General features: G+C 37.2%; 2 protein-coding genes across 7 annotated transcripts in view; both read right to left on the bottom strand.

Annotated features, from left to right (window-relative positions):
* Window positions 1–577: 577 nt before the first annotated feature.
* trip10b (thyroid hormone receptor interactor 10b) lies at window positions 578–21,450 on the bottom strand. 4 transcript variants are annotated; one of them, XM_077524138.1, is made up of 16 exons: window positions 21,167–21,450; window positions 19,221–19,385; window positions 14,409–14,524; window positions 14,276–14,329; window positions 13,096–13,243; window positions 12,947–13,009; window positions 11,849–11,953; window positions 10,666–10,794; window positions 10,119–10,265; window positions 8,534–8,695; window positions 6,810–6,836; window positions 5,340–5,449; window positions 3,948–4,122; window positions 3,761–3,840; window positions 3,083–3,177; window positions 578–2,246 (listed from the first exon to the last, which is right to left on the bottom strand). In XM_077524138.1, exons 2-16 carry the CDS (start codon window positions 19,320–19,322, stop codon window positions 2,101–2,103), a joined length of 1,659 nt encoding a protein of 552 aa, XP_077380264.1. In that variant the 5' UTR covers window positions 19,323–19,385; window positions 21,167–21,450; the 3' UTR covers window positions 578–2,100. The 4 variants fall into 4 exon arrangements, with proteins under 4 accessions (XP_077380264.1, XP_077380262.1, XP_077380261.1 ...); XM_077524136.1 differs by lacking the exon at window positions 21,167–21,450 and having other exon boundaries at window positions 3,948–4,080; window positions 19,221–19,384; XM_077524135.1 differs by lacking the exons at window positions 6,810–6,836; window positions 21,167–21,450 and having other exon boundaries at window positions 19,221–19,384.
* Window positions 19,255–25,957, bottom strand: part of LOC144020550 (noelin-2-like) — a 25,585-nt gene continuing 18,882 nt past the window's right edge. Inside the window, exons 10-13 of one of the 3 annotated variants that reach the window (XM_077524140.1) lie at window positions 25,688–25,861; window positions 24,605–24,877; window positions 24,276–24,395; window positions 19,255–19,385 (exon numbers count right to left, since the gene is read on the bottom strand). In XM_077524140.1, coding sequence (XP_077380266.1) covers window positions 24,309–24,395; window positions 24,605–24,877; window positions 25,688–25,861 — 534 coding nt within the window. In that variant the 3' untranslated portion in view covers window positions 19,255–19,385; window positions 24,276–24,308. Of the gene's footprint in view, window positions 19,386–23,171; window positions 23,190–24,275; window positions 24,396–24,423; window positions 24,878–25,687; window positions 25,862–25,957 lie in introns of those variants that run through there. The other 2 variants (XM_077524139.1, XM_077524141.1) reach the window with 2 other exon arrangements.

The raw sequence follows: 25,957 nt of genomic DNA, 5'->3' as shown, positions 1-25,957 counted from the left end.
TGTGACAACCCTACTTATCATAGTTAAACAAGTGAACCCGTCATTCATGAAGTGTACCACGGCCCATCTAGGCAGGTTTTGCAAAAAAAAAAAAAAAAAACTGTACCCCGATCTGCTTTTGGGATAAAAAAAAAAAAAAAAGGGATTTGGAGAGATGGGGTACGACTTTTTGCCGTTGTTAAATTGTACATATGAGTGGACTCCTCCCTTTTATTGGACTGCAGCCCGTCCAGGCCGTTGCGCAATCATCTCCCAAAAGATTTTGTGGTGAAACTGTGAGACGTTACATGTCATCTTTAAATCAAAAAATGCAAAAAAATATATAGATAATATCCACCAGTCTTTAATTGGACCGCAGCCCATCTAGGCAGTTGTCCACTACAGAATTACACTGTTATGTTTTTTTTTTTTTTTTTTTTTTAACTGATTCTGGACAAATGTGCTGTTTGTAAATAATACCAAGTAAATATTTTATTTTTCTTGTACTTTTCATGCAATGATTTGGAAATATTTACCGCCGGTTCTCGACCAATTAACACCACAACCCGACTCACAAAAAATAAGATCGACAACTCAATTTGTACTTTGGTAGTTTATTTTTTATTTCTGTTTTGTGCTCATGTACTTTGCACGATACATCCGTTCAAACATTTCAGCGCAGTACGATCCAGTGTGAGTCAGGCCCCAAATGCGGTACTACTGACTGTGTGACCTTGAACAGGCTTATTGAATAATAATAATAATATTCATAATGATAATAATAATAATACAAGACAAACAAAAGTGTCAAGTGGGTGTGCTGTTGAAGGGCTATGAGGGCTGCACTAAAAAAAAAAGATTTATTTCACTTTGTTTATGAAAATTGGCATTACTGTAATTAAAATGTTTTATCTTGAAATAATAGAAAAAATTCCACAAAATATGAAGCCAATTCTCTAATACAAATTTTTCACGTTGAAAACGGAAGTTTGACTTTTTAGTTCTTGAAAAACTTTGACCTAAGCAACACTGCAATAATTTAAGCAGAACAAATGTGAATTTAATATTGTAGTTACTTTCATCATGATTTTTTAAATATTTTATTTGTAAAATAAAATCTGACTTCATCTTGAATTATTTTTTTTTTGTATCTGAAAAAAAAATACCACAAATAAATTAATTCATTTTTCTTTAAAAAATATTTTTTAACAAGGCTGCTAAAGATAATTAAAAAAAAAAAAATCATTCATGTAAAATTCTGACTTTTCACTTCAGAAAACGTTTGTATTCACACAGTAAAAACATTTTTTATGTTAAGAAATGTTCTCGTAATATTTTTATTTTCTTTTTAATCATGAAAAATACAACTTTTTGAAAAAAAAATATGAGATTGTCCTAACATTAAAACTCTTCACTTTCTAAAAAAATGACTTTTTAAATTGAAAAATTTGGTTTTATTCAAAATATTAAGCAATTCTTTTCCTTTGGAAAAATTATGGGAAAAATGACAACTTAATTTTATTATTATTATTTTTTAAATTAGGGGAAAAAATTACAACTTTATTTGATTATTACTATTTTTTTGTGCAGCCCTCAGCACATTTTTTTTATGTTAAGAAATGTTCCCGTAATATGCGTATTTTTTTTATACCAGTTTTCTAGTACTACATCTTTACTACATCTTTAATCATAAATAAATATAACTTTTTGAAAAAAAAAAAATGCGATTGTCCTAACATTATATAACTCTTCCCTTTCTTGACTTAAAAAAAAAAAGACTTTTTAAATTGAAAAGTATTCATAATATTAAGTCATTTATTTTATTATTATTATTATTTTAGTGCAGCCCTCACCTTGGTAATGGAAGGACATTTAATGGCAACCCAGTAAAAATGGATCATTGACGTCGATAGCCGTCAATGGCAGTGAACGAGTTCTTGAGTGTTTTTTGTTTTTTTTTCTTAAAAGACAAAAATAGCATCCAATCAGAAAAGAGGCGTGGCTACAGCAGCTTGTTAAATCCAACGTTTGTTGTCTGTTTTGTTGTTGTTGACTAAATTGCACCGCGGAAGAAAGCCGTTGTACATTTTGGCGACGGCACGACGGCGACGTTTGTGCCGTTCAGGTGACCAGCTTGACGTAGGACGAGGGGATGAAGCCTTCCTCGCCGTTGGCACGCAGGACCCTCATCCAGCCGTCGCCTTTGTCCTCCTCCATGATGGTCAGAAGCTCGCCGTCCGTCACCGAGATGGTGCCCTCGCTGTTGCCTGCGTGCGGAGAAAAAAAATAAAATATTCTTCAAGGCAGTCGGAGAAGTGCCCCATCACTTTTACAATTTTATTGTAAATTCTTTTATTGGTTTGAAACATGTGACTTTATTCCCACAAGATAATGACGGTGTTTGCCGACAAAATAACGGTTTGATTGTCGTAATATTCCAATAGGACTCTTTATTCTTGAAAATCACAAAAGAATATGAATTTATTCTTGAAAAATGACTCTTCTAGAGAAAAAAACTGTTCTCAAAAAACAAAATGAAAAAAAACAGACTATAATCTTTTTTTTTTTTTTTACTGTATGAACAATTCTGAGCTCTCTGAAAAAAAAAATGTATTATTCTTTTTTTTTTTTTTTTTTTGCCGAATGCACAATTCTGAGCTCCCCCCAAAAAACAAAACAAACAAAAAAAAAACGAATAACTAAAATCTTTTTTTTTTCCCGAATGAACAATTATGAGCTCTCAAAAAAAAAAAAAAAAAAAAAAAAAAAACCCGAAAAAAAAAACAGACTATAATCCTTTTTTTGCCGAATGGACAATTATGAGCTCTCCCAAAAAAACCAAAAACAAAACTATATTCTTCTTTTTTTGTTTTTTTTTTTTCCCCGAATGAACAACTCTGAGCTCTAAAAAAAACCAAGAAAAAAAAACATAAAAACAAAACGAAAAAAAAACAGACTATCATCTTTTTTTTTTTTTTTTGCCGAATGAACAATTCTGAGTTCTCCAAAAAACAAACAAACAAACAAAAACCAAAAAAAGGGACTATTTTCAGCCTTGAATTCCATAAAATACATCAGCATGTGTTGAAAAAAGAATGCAAACCTTCAAAGTTGTACAAAGCCGTGCACTGGCCGCAGTCGTCAAAGTCGTCGTCAAAGTCGGTGTAAATGCTCTGGCGGTTTTCAGACGTCTCCGCCCTGCAAAAGAAGGTCGCACGTGAGCGGTCCCAAACGACGCACGTTCATCGATCGACCGGTTGAATGCGACTTCTCGAGTCGCTTTGCAAATTGCAAGTTGACCTCCAAGAATCGGCGATCCGGAGAAAGCTGACGGAAATTATTGCGCACAAGTAATACACCTTTTTTATTGAAAATAAAGAAATAACTAAATAAACAAATAAAACTAATACTAAAACTAAGTAAACCTAAACTAAAAGTATTTATTCAATAAATAAAAAGAATAACTACTTCACAGAACCAGCCTGAAAAATAATTAAAACAAACTCAATTTCAAAAGCAAAATGAAACAAAAATGAAAATTCCACATTCTCCTCCTCGATATCATATTTGCAAGTATTTGAGTCGTGATTTTTACGTCTCCTGTTCGTGGGGCTTTTGCAGAGAATGTTTTTTTGTTTTTTTTCCCCAGTCACACGCTGTGCACGCCCTTATTGGAGCAAAGCTTGGGAATTCTTTTTCCTTTGTTTTACTTTTCATCTAAGAAAACGTCTTTCTATTCATTTTTTGGTCAGCAGGGCGGCGCCCTTGCGTTTGTCCTTACGTGTTTTGCGTGCGGTGGTTGTTGTTGTTGTTGACGGCGTTGGCGCATTCGTCTCCTCCCACCGCCTCGGACAGCCACGTCTGCAAAAACGGACGAGAAGAAGAAGAAGGAGGAGTCAGAATTTGTTCCAAATTTGATTTTGGACTTTTTTTTTTTTTTTGGTTGTCGTCGCTGTTGCGTCTGTTACTTCGTATTTGGCGAGCTCGCCGCGCAGGTATCCGATGTTCTGCGCCGTCTCGGCGATCTGCGGCTCCAAGATGGTCGGGTTGCCCAAGTCGGCGTTCTGCTCGTACACGCCCTTCATCTTCTCCAGCGCTTCACTGGCAAACAAGCGCACGCTCGCGTTAGCTTCCCAAATTCCACTTGGAGAAAAATGAAACGCAATCAGGCAACAAATACAAAAGAACAACAATCAATCGGATCAAATCACAGCAAATCAAACTTTTTCAAAAATTTCACTTTCATTTCTTTTTCAATACAAATCCCAATTTTAATACGAAATTGTATTTTTATTCATAGATTTTATAAAAAAAAAATACATTATTGAAATGTGTTTTTTTCATGAAAAATTGTTTTTACATACACCAAATAAAAGTTTTGATTTATTTTTTCATTGAAAATTTTTATTTGCACCAAATTAGATTATTAAGTCAGTAATTTATTGAATATTTTATTTAATATAAATCATTTTAGTGTTTTAGTAAAAATAAAACTTCGCTTGTGACATTTTCAAAAATTCCGCTTTAATTTGTTTTTCAATACAATTTCGAATCACAATTTTAATACGAAATTTTATTTTTATTCATATATTTTTATAAAACGTTTAAATGACTGAAATGTGTCAATTCAATTTTGTTTTTTTCATGAAAAAAAAGACATTTCAAATTGTTTTTACATACACCAAATAAAAGTTTTCATTTATTTTTTCATTAAAAATTTTACAATTAAATTTCATTGTAACTATCAACATTTGTATTTACATGAAATGAAATTATTAAGTCAGTAATTTATTAAATATTTCATTTATAAAATAAATCATTTTATGATTCATTTTAGTGTTTTAGTAACAATGTATCCCATCTTTTAATCGTTCATAAAATTAATGGTTTAATTAAATCATTAATTTAAGACCAATCTTTTTTTTTTTTTTTTTAATACATTTTCAATGATACATTTTTAAATAATTTAATCTGCGTGTTTTCCAATAACATAGCACAGATTTTTAACATTTCATTTTTAATTAAATGTGTACTTTTTCCATCAATTTTTTCATTTCTAAATGACTATTTTGTGAAATGTAATTTCGTGTTCGTAAAAGTCAAACTTAATAGACATTTTTAATTATATTTGTATTTACTGATTTTGTTTCTATACATAAAAAAATAATGTACATTTTGTGTTACACTTTAATTGAATTTTATTCATATTTAAAATGTTGAAATTAATTTTGTGTATTCATTTCAAGTGGCACATGTAGAAAACGGATGCAATTTTTTCCTAATAAGTGTCCACCCCCGCGGCGACCTTATTAGGAAGAGGTGGGCGGGGCAGGCGTACCTAATGTTGCGTCCCGTCTCACCTGGTCTCCTGCGTCATGTGAAGCTTTTTGGACACGTCGTCGATTTTGGCCTGCAGCATCTTCTTCCTCTGCTCGGGAGGAAGATGAGAAAAGTCCTCGGCTGGCGGCGGCTACGCGCGCGCACGCACGCACGCACGCACGCACATATGCAATAAAAAAAAAATGGTCATTTTTTTTTTCCACGTCAATTATTCAACAACGATGCCGACCACCAACCGGATTCCAAACAAAAGCCACAATCATTCTTGTTGGCTTCTGTGATGTCACAATTGCGCAACATTTCTCATTTATTTCATGTTTCAGATTTATGATTCAAGAATTTGATTTTTTTTTTTTTTTTTTTTTTTTTTTGTACATTCATAAAAATAGGAAATACAAATGAAGACGTATCATTTCATTTTCATTCTGAAGATATTTGAATGGTAACATTTATAATGGGAAAAATAAAAATATAAAATAAGGCAACAAAAATGAGCATTAATATTCTTAAAACAAAATTTAATAAAAAAGTCCAATTGAAAATAAAAAATATATCAAAATGAAATTAAATCTAAAAATTTTAATGTAAATTTAAATGATAAACATTGAAATGAAAATAAAATATTAGTTTAAAAAATAAATTAAAATGGAAATTCAAATTGAAAATTCAAATAGATATTTAATGAAAATTTTAGCAACAAGTTTACAGTTACTAAACTTTGAAAAAAAAATAAAACAATTTACAAATACCTAAAAATTAACAAACAACATAATAGTAATAATGCAACATATATAAACAAACATAATTTAAATTAAAAAAAATAATTTAAATTAAAATGACAAACATGAAAATTAAAATGTAAAATAAAAATGTGAAAAATAAATTAAAAAGGAAATTCAAATTGAAAATTAAAAAAAAAAAAAAATGAATTTTTTTATCACAATTTTACAGACACTAAACATTGGGAAAAAAATTAAAACATTTTCCAAGTATCTAAAAATCAACACAAATATATAATAATGCAACATAAAAAAAAAATCAAATATAATTCAAATAAAACTTTTAGATACTTTAATTTAGGATATATATATAAATATATAAAACTCTTTCTCAAAGCTTTTCCCCCAATTGACATACATTTAGGGGCCACATCATTAGGTACACCTGAGCAAAGAACATTTTTGATGTATTTATTTAATTTTTTCCTGGTCTGGACATACTGAACTGCATCCCATCAATCAGAAAGATGTTCCTAATAATTTGCCCCGACGAGACCACCAAAATATTAGGAACATTTTTATTTCTTTTCTTTTTGTCCGAATGCTTCACTTTTTTCCCCACACACGCAGGTGTCCCTAACGAAGCGGCCGACTGCGCAGGTGTGACATCACAGAAGACGTTACGACGTCATCATTGTGAAGAAATGAAAACCAAGATGGCAGCTCCCCCCCCCGCAAGCGTTGACCCCCGCCAAAATGGCAACAAGTTACCGCTTGCTGTTTCTCGGCGTGCGACGTCTGGACGGACACACAAAATCAATCAATCGTTCGTTTGGACCAAACACAAAACACAAAACACAAAATCCAAAAAAAAAAAAAGTGCTGTTGCTGTGTGGAGGAGGAAAACAAGTCAGTGCAGGAATTAGACGGGCCCCGAGGGGGAAGACGAGGAATGCGAACTTGGTTTTACGACAGACTCACTTGGCAGCATTCTTTCGTGTGGCGTGTGTGCGTGCGCGCGTCGGTTATTAAGTCGTCGTCGTGGCGACCGTGCAAGACGAGAGCCTCTCAAAATGGAAGGAAAACACAACAGTTACCGCGACCAAATATGGGATGACGAGGACGTCAATGCAAATTGGCGGCTCGTGTCATGATTGACGGGTTGACTGACCAATGATGTCAGCGACCAATCACTTGCGCTCAGGGTGATGTAATGAGTGCGTCGTTGACCGACCAATGATGAGCAAGTGATGCAACCAACCAATCACATGGAGACTGACCAATGCAGGTGATGAATGACCAATCACTGGTGCCAGTTTAGTGATTGACATTTAGACTGACCAGTGGAGAGTGGTGCGTGACCAATCACCAGTGTTACATGTAATGATTGACATGGAGACCGACCAATGCAGGTTGATGACCGACCAATCACAAGTGCTACTTCTTATGATTGACATGCAGACAGGCCAATAAAGAGAGCTGAATGACCAATCACTTGTGCCAATGCAACGATTGACGTGTAGACTGACCAATGTAGGTTGAAGAGCGACCAATCACCGGTGCTACTTTTTATGATTGAGATGAAGCCAGGCCAGTAAATTGAGCCTAACGACCAATCACTTATGCCAATGTAATAATTGACATTTAGACTGACCAGTGGAGAGTGGTGAGTGACCAATCACCAGTGTTACATGTAGTGATTGACATGTAGACTGACCAATGTAGCTTGAAAAGGGACCAATCACGAGTGGTGCTCTTTATGACTGACATGCAGACAGGCCAATAAAGAGAGCTGAATGACCAATCACTTGTGCCAATGTAATGATTGACAATTAGACTGACCAATGCAGGTGTAAGAGCGACCAATCACTGGTGCCAGTTTAGTGATTGACATTTAGACTGACCAGTGGGGAGTAGTAAGCGACCAATCACCAGTGTTACATGCAATGATTGACGTGTAGACTGACCAATGCAGGTTGAAGAGCGACCAATCACTGGTGCTACTTTTTCTAATTGACATGAAGCCAGGCCAGTAAAGAGAGCCTAACGACCAATCACTTATGCCAATGTAATGATGGACATTTAGACTGACCAATGGGGAGTGGTTAGCGACCAATCACCAGTGTTTGATGCAATGATTGACTTGTAGACTGACCAATGTAGCTTGAAAAGGGACCAATCACGAGTGGTGCTCTTTATGACTGACATGCAGACAGGCCAATAAAGAGAGCTGAATGACCAATCACTGGTGTCAATGTAATGATTGACATTTAGAATGACCAATGCAGGTTGAAGAGCGACCAATCACCGGTGCTGTTTTTTCACCGGTCGCATTTGACGGATGCCACGTGACGAAATCCTGGATGCTTAGTTAGATTGACATGCAGACAGCCCAAATAGGACGACAAAGTGACTGGTCGCCTGTTGGGGCGTGTAACGACTAACATGCAAAGCGACCGATCCGTCCGTCCGTGCGTGCGTGTGCGCGTGCTGACCTTGTGCCTCCTGCTGAAGGGCCAAAGCTTGGCTCGCACTTTGGGCGGGTTGAGGCTGGAGTCGGAGACGGCCGCTTTGATGCCCTGCGAGTAATCCTCGAAGTCCACGTCGGCGGGTCGCTCGAAACCCGACTTGTGCTGCTCCACCAACAGCAGCGAGTCCTGAAACGCAAACGCAACCAACAGCAACGTCAACTAAAAAACAAAAAAATGTCTGCCGCACGCAGCGACTCGACAGGAAGTTAGCGAGCTCATTGTCGCTAACAGGCGACTTCGCTCGTTTACTTGTTGACTCTCATCACCTGCAAGTCACTTTTTATATATTTGTAAATGTAAATATTATGATGATGTACGTGTGAACTAAATGGCGGTTCGTGTTTGTTTATGAATATGAATATATTTGACTGGATAGCCAGCGGACGCCAGTGCAAGCCGTTGAATTCACAGGTCGGCCATCTTGTTACTCCCACCTTTGCGAGCGGACGACTGTCAAATTTTGCCAAAGTGAAATTTCTGCAGAAATTCCGTGGGAATGCTGAAAGCTGAATGCTAATAAAATATTTGCACTTGCATGTTTCCGGAACGCCAGGCAAATATTTAGCATGAGAGCCAACTTGGCGTGTTGAAAATCTCAAAGTATCCTCCATTCATTTAGATGGAAAAATGCCAAAAAAATAAATAAAATAAAAATCACGCAATAGCGCCACCTAGGCATGCAGTACCTGCCATTCATTTAGATGGAAAAGTGGAACTAAGATAGTTGGTATATATGTAATCACTTAGCACAATTGCCATGAATACATTTGCAATGTGCAGTCCGAGGTGGGATTCGAACCCGCAACCTCCTGGTTACTGGACAATGCACTTAACCAAGTGCTCCACTGAGCATTATCAGAGTGCTGGTAATGATGAGAAGTTGTATGTATGCAAGTGGGCGTGGAAAGTGGGACTTTAGCTTAGCATTAGCTTATCATCAGCTTAGCATGCTAACCTAGCATTTCTAAATTAGCATTAGCTTAGCATAAAAAAAAAAGAAAAAAGTTCCATGTCAGTCCCATTCAAAATGAATGGTGGAAAAGTTGATATTTAACATTAAATTGTGCAAATACTGTAAGTACTGTGAAATCAAACAAAATATTCCAAAGATGGCGTGAATTTCGGAAGCAAGTTGAAATTCGAACGGTGTCAATCGGAAGTATTATGCGGGAGTTATTACACAGCAAAAAAAAAATGAGTGTGGAGAATAAAAAGCCGAATAACACGTTGGGAATGCTGATAGCATTCCCACAACTATACGGTATACGTACAGAGTAAAAAACGTTTTGTGGGAGTAGCAATATGGCGGCCTCGTGACCTCAAAAGTCTTGACCCGTTGGCTATCCAGTCAAATAGATCAGCGGTTTAACATAAATGGCAGTCGCTAGCGCGCTAATGCTAATCGCAATTGCTAACCGTTTAGCAAAGGGCTAGTTTTGTTTGTGGTTAATACGTACGTACGTACGTATATAAGGTAAGCTAGTAACGAGTAATGACAGCGTGTCGTTTTTTGTGCGTTTGTTGACGCGTTTCCCCGCGCGCGACTGGCCTGCTTTTCGTCCACTTTTGCGCCGGCGGCCGAGATTCCGTCCAGACATCTGGAGATGATGGGCTGCACCTTCTTCTCCAAGTCGGAGAACTGGCAGTAACCTTCCGCCAGCCGACGGATGCGACGCTCGTCCAGAGCCTGCAGCTTCTACGCACGGCCACAAAACAACACAGCCCATTAATAGCTCAACTGCTGGCAACAAAAGCGAGTACACCCCTTCGTGAAAATGACCCAATTGGAGCCAAGTGTCGGGATTGTTTTTGCCATCGTTTTCGAGCACATCACATACGCCCGATACTATCTAAACCAAATATCCTGGTCTCGTCAGACCACAGGTCGCCGTTCGCTCATATCCTAAGGTCCAATACAAACATTTTTTTTCTAAATGTAAAAAGAAAAAAGAAAAAAAGGAAATTCTCGCCACCTTGTAACATTAACGAGTCACATGGCTAATTGGGCCCATTTTCACGTCAGGGTGTACGCACTTTTGCTGCCAGCCGTGAATCATTTTTGAGGGGACGGGAAATGTACACGATGACGTTCTCACGTTGTATATTTGCGGTATCTCGGTGTAGTAGAAGAACTTCTGCTCCTTGTTGTACTTCTGAAGTTGCGCGGCGTAGTCGCTGCGGCATTCCTCCGCCGTGTGCGTGCGGATGTGCGCGTGCTGCTTGGCCTATGGGAAGGGGGCGGAGCAACCACACACGTGACATCATCGGCGGCCGGACCCCAATTGATGTTTGCCTCTCAGCATTCCCGCGTTTTTAACGTCAGCATTGCGAGTGGGAATGTCGCTCTCTGAACATTTGCATTTTGACTGCAAATATTTCTCTCACAAGCATTCACACATTTTCCAACTCATAACTGTCAGTTTTCATTTGATCAAAATCCACTAAAAGTTTTTTTTTTTTTTTTTTTACGTAAAATAGTCAAATTGTTGCCTTTTAGCATTCCCACCTCAAAATTTGCATTTTTACTTGGGCTGGATTTAAAAATAAATAAATTGAATATTCGATTTTCCTTTTCAAGCGTGATATCGATTCATACAACCATAACTCCATTGTTTTAATATCTTTTTTTTTTGCCATAAATTAAAAACCAAATGTGATTTTAAAGGCCAAAATTTGTTGTATGTTAGAGTTTTCTTGAAATGTAATGTTTACGGGAATTTAAAGTATTTTCTCACATTTATGAAAGACATGACTTATTGCGCTTTATGACACTTTACTTTGATGATTGTTGAATTGGAATTTTGAACACATTTTCATATTGCTGACATCAATATTTGTGCAACACTTGAAGGATTATAACATGTTATTTTCATGAATAAATAAATCATTTAATGAGTTACTGCCTCTCGAAATTTTATTTTTAATTTAATGTTTACTGAGCTGTTTTTTTTTTAATCATATGCATGTTATTTAAGAAGAATTGATTTTCCAAAATGAATCAATATCGAACTGAACTCTTGTGAATCAAAATCGAATCGATTGAGGAAATTTGAATCAATATCCGGCCTTAGTTTTGACTGCGAATAATTTTTTCAAACATTTTCCAACTCATAAAAGTCATTTCTCATATCTCAAAAAATCCAAACAAAGTTCTTTTTTTTAATTTTTTTTTTTTACGTCAAATAGTTTTCTGTCAGCATTCCCACAATAAAATGTCTGACGTCAGTTATTATCGCGCGTCTCGGATTCATAAAATGGAATTTTGTATTTTGTGATTACTTTGTCGACGTCGATCTTGGTGGCGCCGGGGTCGCCCTCCGTTTTCTCCGCCTGTTGCGTCGCTTTTTCCGCCTCCGCCCACTCCTTGGCAAAGCGCTTCTTTGTCTACACGCACACAAACACACACAAACATGCACACGTCATTGATGATGTCATCAAAAGCAGGACGAACATAAGACCGAGTCAGGGATATCATCATAGTTTTGGAATTTGTCATTTGAGTTCCTTTCGATTTTGTTTTGAGTTTTGTTTTTTTTTAATTTAGTTTGTTTTCAAGGTGGTTCTGTTAGTTTTTTTTAAAAATTATTTTAGTTTAGTTTTTGTTCGTTTCAGTATTAGCTTTAGTTTTAATATTTAAAAAAAAAACACAATGGGAGTGACGTCATCTGAAGGTGCTTTTCTATTGGCTGCTGCTAGATGACATCACTTCTGTGTGACACACTTGCAAGGTGGTTAATATAAAAATAATGGATGACTTGTGTGCAAATATTTTAAAACAAGAAAGAAAAAAAACATTTTTTAGTTTTCGTTTAAAAGATGTGTATTACTTATACACAATATTAAAAAAAAAAAAAAGGGAATTTTTTTTTTACTTTTACTCAAATATTTTTTTAGCTTCTTACTTTTTGTTTTTTTAGTTAGTTTTGGTATTAGTTTTTAAAAATGTGTATTACTTGTGCAAAATATTTTTTTTAAAAAAGAAATATTTTTTTTCTTTTTTCGGTATTAGTTTTAGTTTTAAAATGTGTATTTTTAATGCACAATATTCTAAAAAAAATATTTTTTTGACTAATTTTTTTTTATTTTTATTTTTTAATTAGTTTCGGTATTAGTTTTAGTTGTTTTTTTAAATATGTATTAATTGTGCACTTTTTTTTTTAAAAAAGAAAGAAAAAAACATTTTTTTGTTTTACGAAAACATTTTTTTAGTTTTTCACTTTTTTTTATTTTAGTTCGTTTTGGTATTAATTTTAGTTTAAAAAATGTGTATTACTTGTGTGCAATATGTAAAAGAACAACACCATGCTAGCGACGTCATCTTTTGGTGCAATCTGACGACAAAACGCACAAGGAACCCACAAACGAGCAAGGACGTACGCTTTCCAGCTGCTTGAAGCTGCTCTCCAGGTTCTGTTGGGCTTTCTTGGCGTCGTAGAGATGCTGCGAAGGCGACACGATGCGTTCAGGGACGACTGTCGCGTGCGTGCGGTGTTGTGTAACGCTCGCGCTCGCGCTCGGTCGGTCACCGCTTTGCGCTCCTGCTTGAGGTCCTGCAGGAACTTGGCGAGCTCCACGCAGATGTTGGTCATCATGCTCTCGGCGATCATCTCCCGCTGGCCCGCGTAGTCGTTCAGCTCGTTGACGATATCCTGCAGGGCCGCGTGGTTGCTGAACCTGAGCGACACATTGCACCATTACCGAACAAATCTCAACGCTCCGAAAACGGGAGAGGAAAAACACAACATGAACACACAAATGGAGTTTTTCATTTTAGCTAGTTTTGATTTCATTTCATTTCGAGTTTTGTTTTTTTTTAAGTTTGTTTTTATTAGTTTTAGTTCTTTAACAAATGCTTGGTTTTAGTTTAGTTTTAGCTAGTTTCAGTATTAGTTTTAGTTTTTTTAAATAAGTGTATTAGTTGTGCACAATATTTAAAAAACAACCATGGGAGCGACGTCATCTTTTGGTGCTTTTCTATTGGCTGTTGCTAGATGACGTCACTTCTGTGTGACACACTTTTAAACGTCCTTTTTTTCCGGTTAAGATCAAAATAAATCGACTTAAAATCATCCCCAAAGGCTCGTGCATTCAATTAATTACTCAAGACTAAAAAAAATAAATAAATAAAAAAAATAAAAAATAAACAAAAAAATAAAAAAAAAAAGAAAAAGGACATTTTTGCTATTATTATAGTTTTAGTTAGTTTTGTAAACATAAAATGTTGTTTCAGTTCGTTTTCGTTTTTTAAAAAAGCAAAAAAAAAACAAAAAAAAATCAGTGTGATATTGATTTGTCTTGAGGTCTTTTTTTTTTTTTTTGTTGCTGCCACTAGATGGCATAGTTTCATCTGTTAGACCAACCTCCACAAATATATGCATTATTATTCAATTCATGACCCACAGTACAAGCATTCCAATTAAGGGGTGGCCCTTAATTGTGCATTAAAGAAAATTAGTGACGTTAAAAGAATTTTAAATTAACTCATTAATTAATGCACTAATTTTGACACCCCTAAAAATAATACTGGAATAAACTTTATTCGCAGCGCCTTCGAGGACACTCAATGTTGCCGTACAAAACGTTAAAATACACAAAACCGAGTCAAATCATGAAAACAAGATCAATAATTCTATTTCACACAAGCTTAACATGAACAGACACACGACGAAGACGCACAACAACAACAACAAAGATGCAGTTTGTGACCTGCAGTCTTGCTCATCTTTGCTTCCTCTCTTGGCGTACTTCTTGGACAGACTCCTGCAACACAAAAAATCGCACAGTGACACACACACACACACACGCGAGCGAGCGGAAGCGGAAGCGGAAGCGGCCGCACCTGAGCTGCTTGGCGTAGCTCTGCTCGATCTCGGTGCGCTCCTTGACGAACTTGATGTAGCGCTCCACCAGGTCCAGACCCGATTGAGTGTGCTTGTCGATCACCTCGTTCTGGTCCTGATGCCAAGTGCGCGCACACACGTTATAAATAACCTGAATTATTATTTTCTTACCGAAGAAATGTGTTTTATTTGGACATCCACATTGTAATTCATGACTTCCGGTTTTGCGATAATGCTTTTATAGTTGAAGAAGCACTTCCTGTTTAGTGTTTTTGTACTTATGGTAACTTAATAGCGTCTGTAAGCTAGAAAAGTTTTGTTGCGCAGCGTCGATAAAAGTCCTCTTTTAGCCCCTCCAAAGAGGCAAAAGGTACATTTTATTCGTTCGTTAGTCTTTATATTTCTTTTCGATTGTTGTATGCCTAGTTTGTAACATCTCTTCAGCTCTTACGGTGATGTACGATGACTTATGGTGCTAAAAATAAAACCAACATTCGTCAGTAAACTTTTACACGTTTGTCTTACTATCTTAGCGGGGACATCCCATTGTTAGACATGATAGTCATACAATCATGATGATTGATAATACAGTAATTCAAGTCGCGTTAGTAAAGCAGACGACCGTAATTACGGTAATGTCGTGATGTGACGTCACGTCAAAATACTGCAAAGTCAGTATTGATAAAAGTCATTGGAACAAATTGGGACCGTTAGAATGTATTGGTCAATTTGTTCAAACGTATTGGTAAAATCGTTCAAATAAGTTCGTAAAGTCGATCCGAACAAATTGCTGAAGTCTCTTGGAAAAAAAATTGGTAACATCGTTCAAACGTATTGATAAAGTCGTTCGAACACACAAACACATACAAACATGTACACTTTATGATCACGCAAAAAAACAGACAATTGAATATGTTAACATGTGAACTGAACTAGAACACACAACACACAAACAACATGGACGCACAACCCGAAGACTCGCAACACACGACAAGACGAGAACAATTGGCACAACCTGAGCACGCTCCAAAAAATGACCCGAGTGTGTGTTGTTGTGAACGGTGTGTGTTTGTAGCGCGCACACACAGTGGAGCGCATGTAAGCGCACGTTCTGTGTGCAGTAGTGGACCAAAAAAAACAAAAAAAAGTTGTGTAATGGGAATGTTGCCGTTTTGGCACCTGAGCAAATCTCCTCATGGGTGTGTTTTGCGTGTGTGCGTGTTGTGTGTGTGGTACAGCAGCGGAACGTCACGATGACGTCGTCGATTTGGAATTGCCGCACGCCGAGCACGACAAAGACTCCACCTAAGTGATGTCAGGGCCATTAGGGGAAAAGGGGGGGAGGGGGGTTAAAGGGTGTGCAGTGTCCTGTTGGGGAAGGAAGGGGGGAGACAATGGAGAGGAAAGCGGGTCAAGGGTGAGGAAGTCGGCTAAAACGTCAACAGAAGGGCTCCGCTCGATAACGCCCCGAAGTCGTCACACTGGCTTGGCCGTGTCCGCGCTGACGTCATCCCCGGGGGACTTGACGACGACGCTGGGAGCTCCGCCCAAGTCGGAACCGGTCCAACTTGTCCGCCCCCGACGACGACATGTGATCCAATCTCAGCCGGCGAGACCGACAGCGTACTCGCCAGAGGAAAGTCGAAGCATACACTTGAGGGTTGTGTCATAATCGTCCTGAATAACTAACTAACTGAAGAACTAAATGAATAACACACTAGCTAACTAACTAACACACTAACTAACTAACTGAATAACACACTAAACAAACTAACTGAATAACTAACTAAACAACAAACTAACTAACTGAATAACTAACTGTATAACAAACAAACTGAATAACAAACTAACTGAATAACACACTAACTAAACAGCAAACTAACTAACTGAATAACTAACTAACTGTGTAACAAACAAACTGAATAACACACTAACTAACTAACTAACTAACTGAATAACTAACTAACTGAATAACATACTAACTAACTAAACAAACGAACTAACTGAATAACAAACTAACTGAATAACTAACTAACTAACTAACTGAATAACACACTAACTCACTAACTAACTAAATAACTGAATAACTAACTACCTAACTGAATAACATACTAACTAACTAAACAACAAACGAACTAACTGAATAACAAACTAACTGAATAACTAACTAACTAACTGAATAACTAATTAACTAACTGAATAACATACTAACTAACTAAACAACAAACGAACTAACTGAATAACAAACTAACTGAATAACATACTAACTAACTGAATAACTAACTAACTGAGTAACACACAAACTAAACAACAAACTAACTGAATAGCAAACTGACTAACTAACTGAATAACAAACTAACTGAATAACACACTAACTAAACAGCAAACTAACTAACTGAATAACTAACTGTGTAACAAACAAACTGAATAACACACTAACTAACTAACTAACTGAATAACTAACTAACTGAATAACATACTAACTAACTAAACAAACGAACTAACTGAATAACAAACTAACTGAATAACTAACTAACTAACTGAATAACTAATTAACTGAATAACATACTAACTAACTAAACAACAAACGAACTAACTGAATAACACACTAACTAAACAACAAACTAACTGAATAGCAAACTGACTAACAAAACACTAACTAACTAACTAACCAACTCCAGAGTGAGCAAACTAAGAAGTGCGAGAAGTACTATAACCAACCAAGCAAGCAACTAACTGACTAATTAGCATATGAATAAACAGACCAATGTGTAAATTAGCAAACCCAAAAAAACTCAAGCAAACCTACAAATCAAGAATGATATTGAGCCGGCCTACCACATAGCAAATCATTTAACGATTGAGGAAAAAAAAAAATGCAAGCAGGCTGTAAACGATGAAAGTGAAGTTTTCCTGAACAGTTGTAGAAAAATGTACTTGGGAAATATGGCACACTTTTGCATTCTGTATGAAATGAATCCAAAACGGAGTCATTTCATCGCAATCCATTCAAACGCGGTGTTCCACAGGGTTCTGTTCTTGGCACTCTTTTGTTAAGTAATGATTGCGTTGTTGTTGTTTTTTGCATGAATGTTTGATTCTTTGATGTTAGCGAACATGTGGGGGTGCGTGCGCCATGGCGAGGCATGGCCGCCTTTGGCTTTGGCTTTGATGCTTCACTGAGTAAAACTATACTCTTAGCAGGAAGGATTCCGACTTTTCACCTCTTTCTTTTATTTCTCTTTCTATCGCCCGACTCATTTTATTCGATGCACAACCGTTTCATAATTCAAAACATGTGTTTATGCTTCGATGACTATTTTTCAGTAATACTTGGGTTTATGGAAGTCTAAGCTTTCATTCGAGCCAAAGATCATGATTGTATGTTGAAACGTTCCAGAATTGAAACAGGTCAAATGTTCATTTGGGGTTCACCTGTACCTTTCCTGTAAAATGTGTAAAATGCCTTTTTTTCTTCTTTTTTTGGGTAGGATTGTTGTCAAATTTGAACTGGAACTAAGGTTGACCTCAAGCTTTGATCTTGTAGCATTTTCAAGTCCTCATCAACATTCTAAATTCATTTTTGAGGCAGATTTTGTGAAAAGAAATTAGATGCACATAAGATTCGCCTCTTTTTTTTTTTTCTGTATTCAAAAATCAGTGACAGGAGCACTTACACAGATTCTGACTGTTTTGGGAGGAAAAATTCAAAATGTTATCTTCAAAAAAGAGACCAAACGTACGCTGATACTACAAATGGCTCATGAACAGCTACAAATTTACTTCTTTTTTTTTTTTATAGGCGTTTTTGGCCAAAGTTGTCCTGATTAATCGTTGACCTTCTTAGCAATCAAACAACTTATTGGTGAGGAAACTCTGCAAGCAGGTCATGACAGAACTCACAAACAACTAAACGACGAACGGCGACCAATAAACAACAACAACAAACTTCATGACACAAACTAACTAGGTAACAAAAACAAACCGTTGCGATTGTGTCTCTGATCAACTGCTGAAAGGAGACCAATTCTGTCCTCTTTCATCGAAAAACCGCTTTAACATCAAAGCGTATGTAGAGATGGAAGAAAGTTCATATTTTATGTTAGGTTATGTTTGTTTTTTTCTGTTTCTGTAAAGCGCTTTGTAACATTTCAGGCCGTTCGAAAGCGCTACATAAATAAAATTGAGATTACAATGTAATCGAGTTAAGTAACGACTCACAAACAAACAAACACGCCGACGGACGGAAGAACAAATCAAAAACAATCACAATTACATACTCATAAAATAACAATACAGACTAACGTAATAACTAGCTAACAAAAACATAAACATAACTTCTGAATATTGAGCAACAATAAACTTTTTTTTTACTCCCACCAATCTGAAATAATGTCAATCTAGGACATTTGACTGCTTGGGAGGAGGAGCAAAATAAATAAATAGATAAATAAGCAACAAAAATATTAAACAGCTGCTCAGCCGCACGGGACAAAACTGACATCACCATTTTCATTGGTCATAAAAAAACAAAAACAAGGATGTGCCCGGTGGAAGTCAAGCGGACTTCCTGTCATGCGTGGAAACGCAAACAGGTGAAATCGTCACGTATTGTGTACACCTTTAAGAGAAAACAAGCGAGAAGGTATGCGGGGAGGGATTGCGAAATCTTCTTTTCACACTCACACGTATTATAAAAACACACACACACAAACACACACACACTCTGCTTCCTGACGGGACTTCAAGGCCACCTAAAAGTTACAATTTGTTGTTGTCAAAAAAACAAAAAAAAAAGTGTTGAAACTCACCCACAAATCAGTTCCCCAGTCCATGTCTGCACCTCTCGCAACACGTCCCTCAAGCTGGAGTTCTCCTGGAAGTCTTTTGGAGGAAGTACACGCCTTCTCCATGCACAAAATAATGCTGCTTTTTTTTTTTTTAAACCCTCCCTTCTCTTGAAACTGGTTTGCGTCCTGAGAGAGAGAGAGAGAGTAAAAGAGGGGAGGAGTCCTGAAGCTGAGCTGATTTTAAAGTAGTAGCAGCAACTTACATCGAAACAAAGCTTAAAAAAAAAAAAAAAAAAACGTTGGAATGAGACACTTCCATATAATCAGCACACATCCTTATGAAATGTGTTGAAAGAAAATAAAGAAGGGGTGAGCAACAAAAACGAATACATTTACTTTAGCATGAAAATAAAAGTCAACTATTAACCAACAAGTTGAATGAGCAAATGAATTAAAGCATTGAGGAGCAAACAAATGAACAACACGATGTCAACGACTACTCGCGAACGAGTTGAACGGACAAACAAACTGAATTAAGCAACAAAGAAGCGAGTGAACGAGAGAATGCTGTCAAGTAACTAACGAGCTAACAGAAAAGAAATCATCTATGTACCTTCATTGTCGTTAGCAAGTGAGCGAACAAACTAACTGAAGACATTTCGAACTGCTGAAAGAATGAAGTCGTCAACTAAACTAACTCAGTGAAAACATACACTATGTAAATAAATATTAGCAAATTAAGTGAAAATAAACACACTATGAGCGAACAAGTTGAATGAGCAAGTTAATTAATGAGCAAAGTGGAATGAATAAAAGAATTAATGGCAATTAACAAACAGAAAATGAACAAACTATGTAACTAACTGTTAGTAACTCATTAATTAACTAACTAAATAAAGGAAAATAAAGAGACTATGTAAATAACTATTATCTAACAAATTGGATGAGTAAACTAATTAAAAAGAACAAAGTGAATGAATAAAAGAATGAAGGTGTCAATTAACGAACACAAAATGAACAAACCATGTAACTAACTGTTACAACAACTGAACAATTAAGTGACCAAGCGAACTAATTAAGGAATGAGCAAAGGAATTAAATTTCTTACGGCTGAAAGAATGGTGTCAACCAACCAACCAACTAACTAGCTAGCTAGCTAGCAGCTAGCTAGCTAGCTAGCTAACTAACTAACTAACTGTGAATGAATAAAAGAATGACGGTTACAGAAAATGAACAAAGTATGTAACTTAACTGTTAGTGAGCAAGTGAACTTATGAAAGAACGAACAAAGGAATGAAATATCAAACTGCTGAAAGAATGACGGTGTCAGCTGACTAAGTAACTAAGTAATAAAGAAACAACCTTACCAACGGAAAACCAACAAGATAGCGAGTCGGTGTTTGTTTTTCTGCACAAACTCGGTCCAGCCGAGCTGCCGAACCATCGGTGGATATTAGAGCGATGATGGAAATGAGCTGAACTGTGACATGCCAATCTCAACAAATCAAAATGTTTTTGACTGAATTTTTAAAACCACGGGATTTCCTATAAATTTGCATCATTTGAAATGATGAAGTTCAGGAAATCCCGCCGGGATCCGAATCGCCGGACGATGGCGGATGTCACGTGACATTGTCCTGCACGTGTTTGATCATGTTGCCACGGCAACTTGGGCATCTAACACCCCCCCCCTCCCTTTCTTCTTCTTTTCATCATTCTGGGGATGAGAGCTCTGCTCTTGCCACCGTGGAAACCGACGCTAATAAATGATGGATATCATCAAAAAAAAACATGACGTCACAAAGTAGGACAGCGAGAGAGACACGATTAGACCATGTGACCAAAATGTAAAATACAAGGAGAGATGGATTCCTTTTGGGTTGACAAAATCATGGGCAGACGCTTTGGGTGATCAATCGATGGTTGGGTTGACAGATTGGATAGATAATACCTCATAAAATGCCCACCTGTCGCCATAAAAGGCAAACATAATCATGTTGCAGTACTGCATGTCAACCACTAGATGGCGATGTTGCTCTTCTTCTTCTTCAACTCTCTTCCCGTCCTCGTGTTTCTTGTCCTTCAGCCGCTGTCGAGATGTTGTTGTTTTTTTCCCCTCTCTCACGCAGCAACAGAAGAGAAGAGGATTACCAGATCGATAGAAGAGATAATCTTCTTCCTTTCCTTTCCCACAACTGCGCATGCTCCACTTCTTAAAAAGGCGAAAGGTAAAATCGAAAAACGAAGGAAACGGGAAAAGGAAAAATGAAAAGAAAGGATGAGAAAGGGGAAGGCGGGAACACAACAAAATGTGTGCGCATGTGTGTTCCAAAAGTTACTCATCTTTTATGCATGAGTGCGTGTTTTTGTGCGATTCTAAATTACACGTGCCCAGTGAGGCACTTACTTCCGGTCACACACAAACACAGACAAACACACGCACACGCTCTAATTCACACATAATGGTTGCCTCGCAGATAAACAAACACAAACAAGCTTTACAATGGACCCGTATGTGTGCGTGTGCGTGTTGTACATAAATAATTGAGAGTGGGAAACAGAATGTGCGTCTCTTCCTGACCGAACGCCCATTTCCTGTGTGTCCTACTGAGACACAATCTGGATAAACACGCGCACGCGCACGGATATAAATATATATAAAGCTTCCTCAGGGTGAAAGTGCGTATCAGCAAATCCAAACTGGCGCCACACGCGTACACAAAAAAACACATTATGTAGTCTAAGAACGCGGGAGGCTAAAGTCTCCGCCCCGCTCATTAATATGCACGAGGTAGGGGGCGTGTGATTGGCTGGATTTTGTAATGAAACGAGATTCGAAGAAGTCGTAAAAAAGAACAACACAATTTCAACATTCTAGTTTTATTTGGTGGATTATTTCTCTTATATTTGTTTGCGGTATTTTTTTTTTATTTAATGTCATCTGTTATGTGTTTATGTAGTTCAAAGGGATACTTCATTTATTGAGCCCATTATGGCAACAAAATGAATATTTTGACTATAATTATTTTGATACTTTCATTATTTTTCACGTACAATTAGTAGCTTTTGAAAACACATTTTGCAACATGCTGTCGACTGAAAATGACATCACAAAGGGGCTCAGGTAACCAATCACTGCTCACCTGTTTTCTCGATTTGGTCATGTGACATTCACAGGGTGAGCTGTAATTGGGAACAATTTATGTAATAATAATAATAATAATGGAATAATAATGTAATTTGAGCATAATTTATTTATTACATTTATTTATTGCATTTATTTTATTTATTTATTTAAGTTAGGTAGTTTTGCCATATTTAACACAGTTCCTTTTACATTTGTGTTTTATTTAGTTTTTTTTTTTTGTTTTTTTGCAAAATTCTCATCAGACTTTTATGACAATTGATCATTCTAAAAATAACTGCAAAAAACAAAAACAAAACAAAAAACAAAACACCTGACTAGATTTTCTGATGTCCAAAGTTTGACCTTAGAAACAGACGAATTCCGCCTCCGTTATATCCAGGACAAAATATTCAAATTTGAATGGACGACTTCCCCTTTTGTGTAAAAAAAAAAAAAAAAAAGCGACATCATTCACCTCAGGCTGTGAGTGTGCGTGTGTGTGCGTGTGATGCTAATTGGCTGCTGGCTTGCTCTGGAGGCTATAAATAGATTCAACAAGGTGGTCCTCCCTGCTTGTTAAATATTAACAAGAATCTCGGCCGCTCGTCTACGCTTCTCTTGTGTGTTTTTGTTTTTGTTTTGTTTTTTTGTCCAATGCACACACAACCATTCCCTTTTGTTTCTCCATTATTTCACCACCCTTGCTCAGGTGGTCTCTTTTTAATGGAGGGTGCATCATTTAGCAGGCCAGAGGATATAAACGAGGAGATGAATAAATGAGAAGGTTGGAAGTGATACAGACGCCAAGGTTGAACGGAGCCTAAATAACATTTTCCAGTTGGCCACCATCAATAATTAAGAAGCTAGTGCAGAGGAAAAAAAACAAAAAACAGTCATTAAACAAAACAAAACTGGCAATTGTAGTGTGGCGGTGACACTGCCTGCTAGCGTGAGTTAGCTAGCGCATTTAAAAAGCATCGCAAACAACCCCAATGAATGATAAAACGTATCCGCTAATTAATTGCACTGACGAATGCTGTTAGCCATTTATGTCAATTTGCAAGCTAAGGCTAATGTTGGTTGGTGAGAAATGGCAACCAAACAACGCTGACAAATGCTAACGTTAGCCACTTATGAGAGTCTGGTAGCAAAAATGATGAATGCTAATGTTTGCTAATTACAATCCGCTAAAGCCATTATCTAAAAACTCCTGAGGATGTTGGCTAGTTACAACTGGCTAACAAATAATTCTGATGAATGCTAATGTTAGCCACAATTTGCTAAAGCTAACGCTAATGCTGGTTGGTAAGAAATGACAACCGAACAACTCTGAAAAATGCTAACGTTAGCCGCTTATGAGTTTGGTAGCAAAAATGATGAATGCTAATTACAATCCGCTAATTAAAAACGACAATGAACGGCAACAAATAAAAGCCCATGATCTAAAAACTGTAGAAGATGTGAGAATGTTGTCTAGTTACGACTGGCTAACAAATAATTCTGATGAATGCTGATGTTAACCAAAATTTGCTAACAACACTGATGAAGGCTAATGTTAGCAAAGTGATGATAATTTTTGCAAACTAATACTAATGTTAAAGCCAGTTATGAAAATCAGCTAATAACTCAGATAAACGCTAATGTTAGCCATTTATGTCAATTTGCTAAGCTAAAGCTAATGCTACTTAAAAAACGACAATGAATGGTAACAAAATAAAAGCCATTATCTAAAAACTTGAGGATGTAAGAATGTTGGCTAGTTACGACTGGCTAACAAATAACTCTGATGAATGCTAATGTTAGCCGCGATTTGCTAACAACACTGATGAAAGCTAACGTTAGCAAGTTATGCTAATTTGCAAACTAATGCTTATGCTAAAACCAGTTACGAAAATCAGCTAATAACGCAAACAAATTGTAATGTTAGCCAACAACAACCATTTTCTTACCTTAGACGTTAGCAAGTTACAACAATTTCCTTGCTAACTACTGATGAATGCTCGGATCAAAACCTCGGATCCACACATACGACGACATTCGTTTTCAGTTTTTGTTTTTGTTTTCCTTGTCTGAAACATAAGAGTGAGAAGAGAGGCATGAAGTTTGTTGATATTTATTGACGGAACAAAAAAAACCCAAAACATGCGGACCCAACACTATCCACCACAAAATTCAACAAACCCGACCGTGTCCGTGACTCGTCTCCAGACCCGCGCTAAACTAACGCGGTCTAGCCGTCGGTGCGTATGACGTGAAAGAGCGTGACGTTGTAGAGCACCTGGTGTCCGTTGTTCCAGGTGTAGAGCGCCCTCTCGCGGGGATTGTAGTCCATCATGCTGATGTGCGAGTAGAGGTTGTGGAAGGGCACGTCCGTGTACTCGTAGGTGGACGTGTTGGTGTTGTAGGCGAAGTGGACCTTGGCGCCGGCCAGGTGCGAGTTGGTGACGTAGAGGACGCCGCAGATCATGAAGGCCTCGCCGGCGCTGCGTTTCGGGAAGCCCGTCGACCAGCTGCGGAGTACGTCCAGGGAGCGCGGGCACAGGCGGCTCACCTGGACGCGGAACAAATGGATCAACAATCTGCTAATTAAGTACTTAAATGGATGCTAGCGTTAGCCAGGAGCAACTAGCAAGCTAACAACCCTTTGACAAAAGCTACCGTTAGCCAGTTACGATCAGCCAACTGTGATTAGGCTAATGTCAGCCGGGTACAAAAATTGGCTAAAAACTGACGAATGCTGTTAGCTAGTTAACTAACAACTCTAAGAAACGCTAATATCAGCCCGTTATAAAAATTCTAAAATCTACAACTCTGACAAATGCTCATGTCAACCATTTAAAAATGGCTAACTAGTAACTCTGATGAATGTAACAATTAGCGAGTTACGATAATTGGGCTAATGTGATAATGATATGTTAGCCGTTAGCTGGTTATACAAAAATTCTGATGAATGCTAACATTAGCCAATTGCAATAATTGTCAACTGAATTCTAATGTTAGCCAGTTACGACAATCTGTTAACTAGCAACTCCGACAAATGCTAACATCAACTAGCTCACAAATGGCTCACCAGCAACTGTGATGAATGCTAACATTAGCCAGCTACAATCAAATAACTAACACTAATTTAAATGAATGCAAACGTTCGCTATTTCAACAAGAATTCTGATTCATGCTAACATTAGCCACTTACGATAATTGTCCAGCTAGCATCTCAGATGAACTCAAACATTAGCCCGTTATAAATATCCACTCTAATTCAGTTAAATGCTAACATTAGCCAGCTTCGACAATATGCTATGTCATAAATTTGATGAATGCTAGCAGGTAAAATAGAAGTTTATAATAAGTTTCGTCATACTACGATGTTTCCGGCGTTGGGTATGGACGTGTAAACGGCCCACAGGCCCGTCTCGTCGGCCATGAGGTCGATGTCGGAGGATCCGCCCCAGCTGTATGGGAAGGTGTTGTTGTAGCCCGCTCCGCTAAGGCTGCGCTGCAGCAGCACGCTGCGAGAGCGGAAATGGTATTGCACCTACGACACACGCGTGCACACAAACAAACAAAGTGGGTGATTAAAAAAAAAAAACACAGTTGACGACAATTAACGTCATTGGCAGAAGTCGTCGGG

Source organism: Festucalex cinctus, chromosome 6 (genome assembly GCF_051991245.1).
Source record: "Festucalex cinctus isolate MCC-2025b chromosome 6, RoL_Fcin_1.0, whole genome shotgun sequence".
In the NCBI taxonomy this organism is placed as follows: Eukaryota; Metazoa; Chordata; class Actinopteri; order Syngnathiformes; family Syngnathidae; genus Festucalex; species Festucalex cinctus.
The sequence above is the reverse complement of the archived record's forward strand: the minus strand, read 5'-3'. Positions and strand labels throughout refer to the sequence as shown.

Bases quoted from the DNA above. Each gene is read 5' to 3' on its own strand.
- trip10b (XM_077524138.1), bottom strand. From the start codon at position 19,322: ATGGAGAAGGCGTGTACTTCCTCCAAAAGACTTCCAGGAGAACTCCAG. The intron at 14,330-14,408 runs GTGCGGCCGCTT...TTTGTGTTGCAG, and splicing joins AGCTACGCCAAGCAGCTCAG to GAGTCTGTCCAAGAAGTACG. The intron at 6,837-8,533 runs GTCAGCACGCGC...GTGTCCGTCCAG, and splicing joins CCTTCAGCAGGAGGCACAAG to ACGTCGCACGCCGAGAAACA.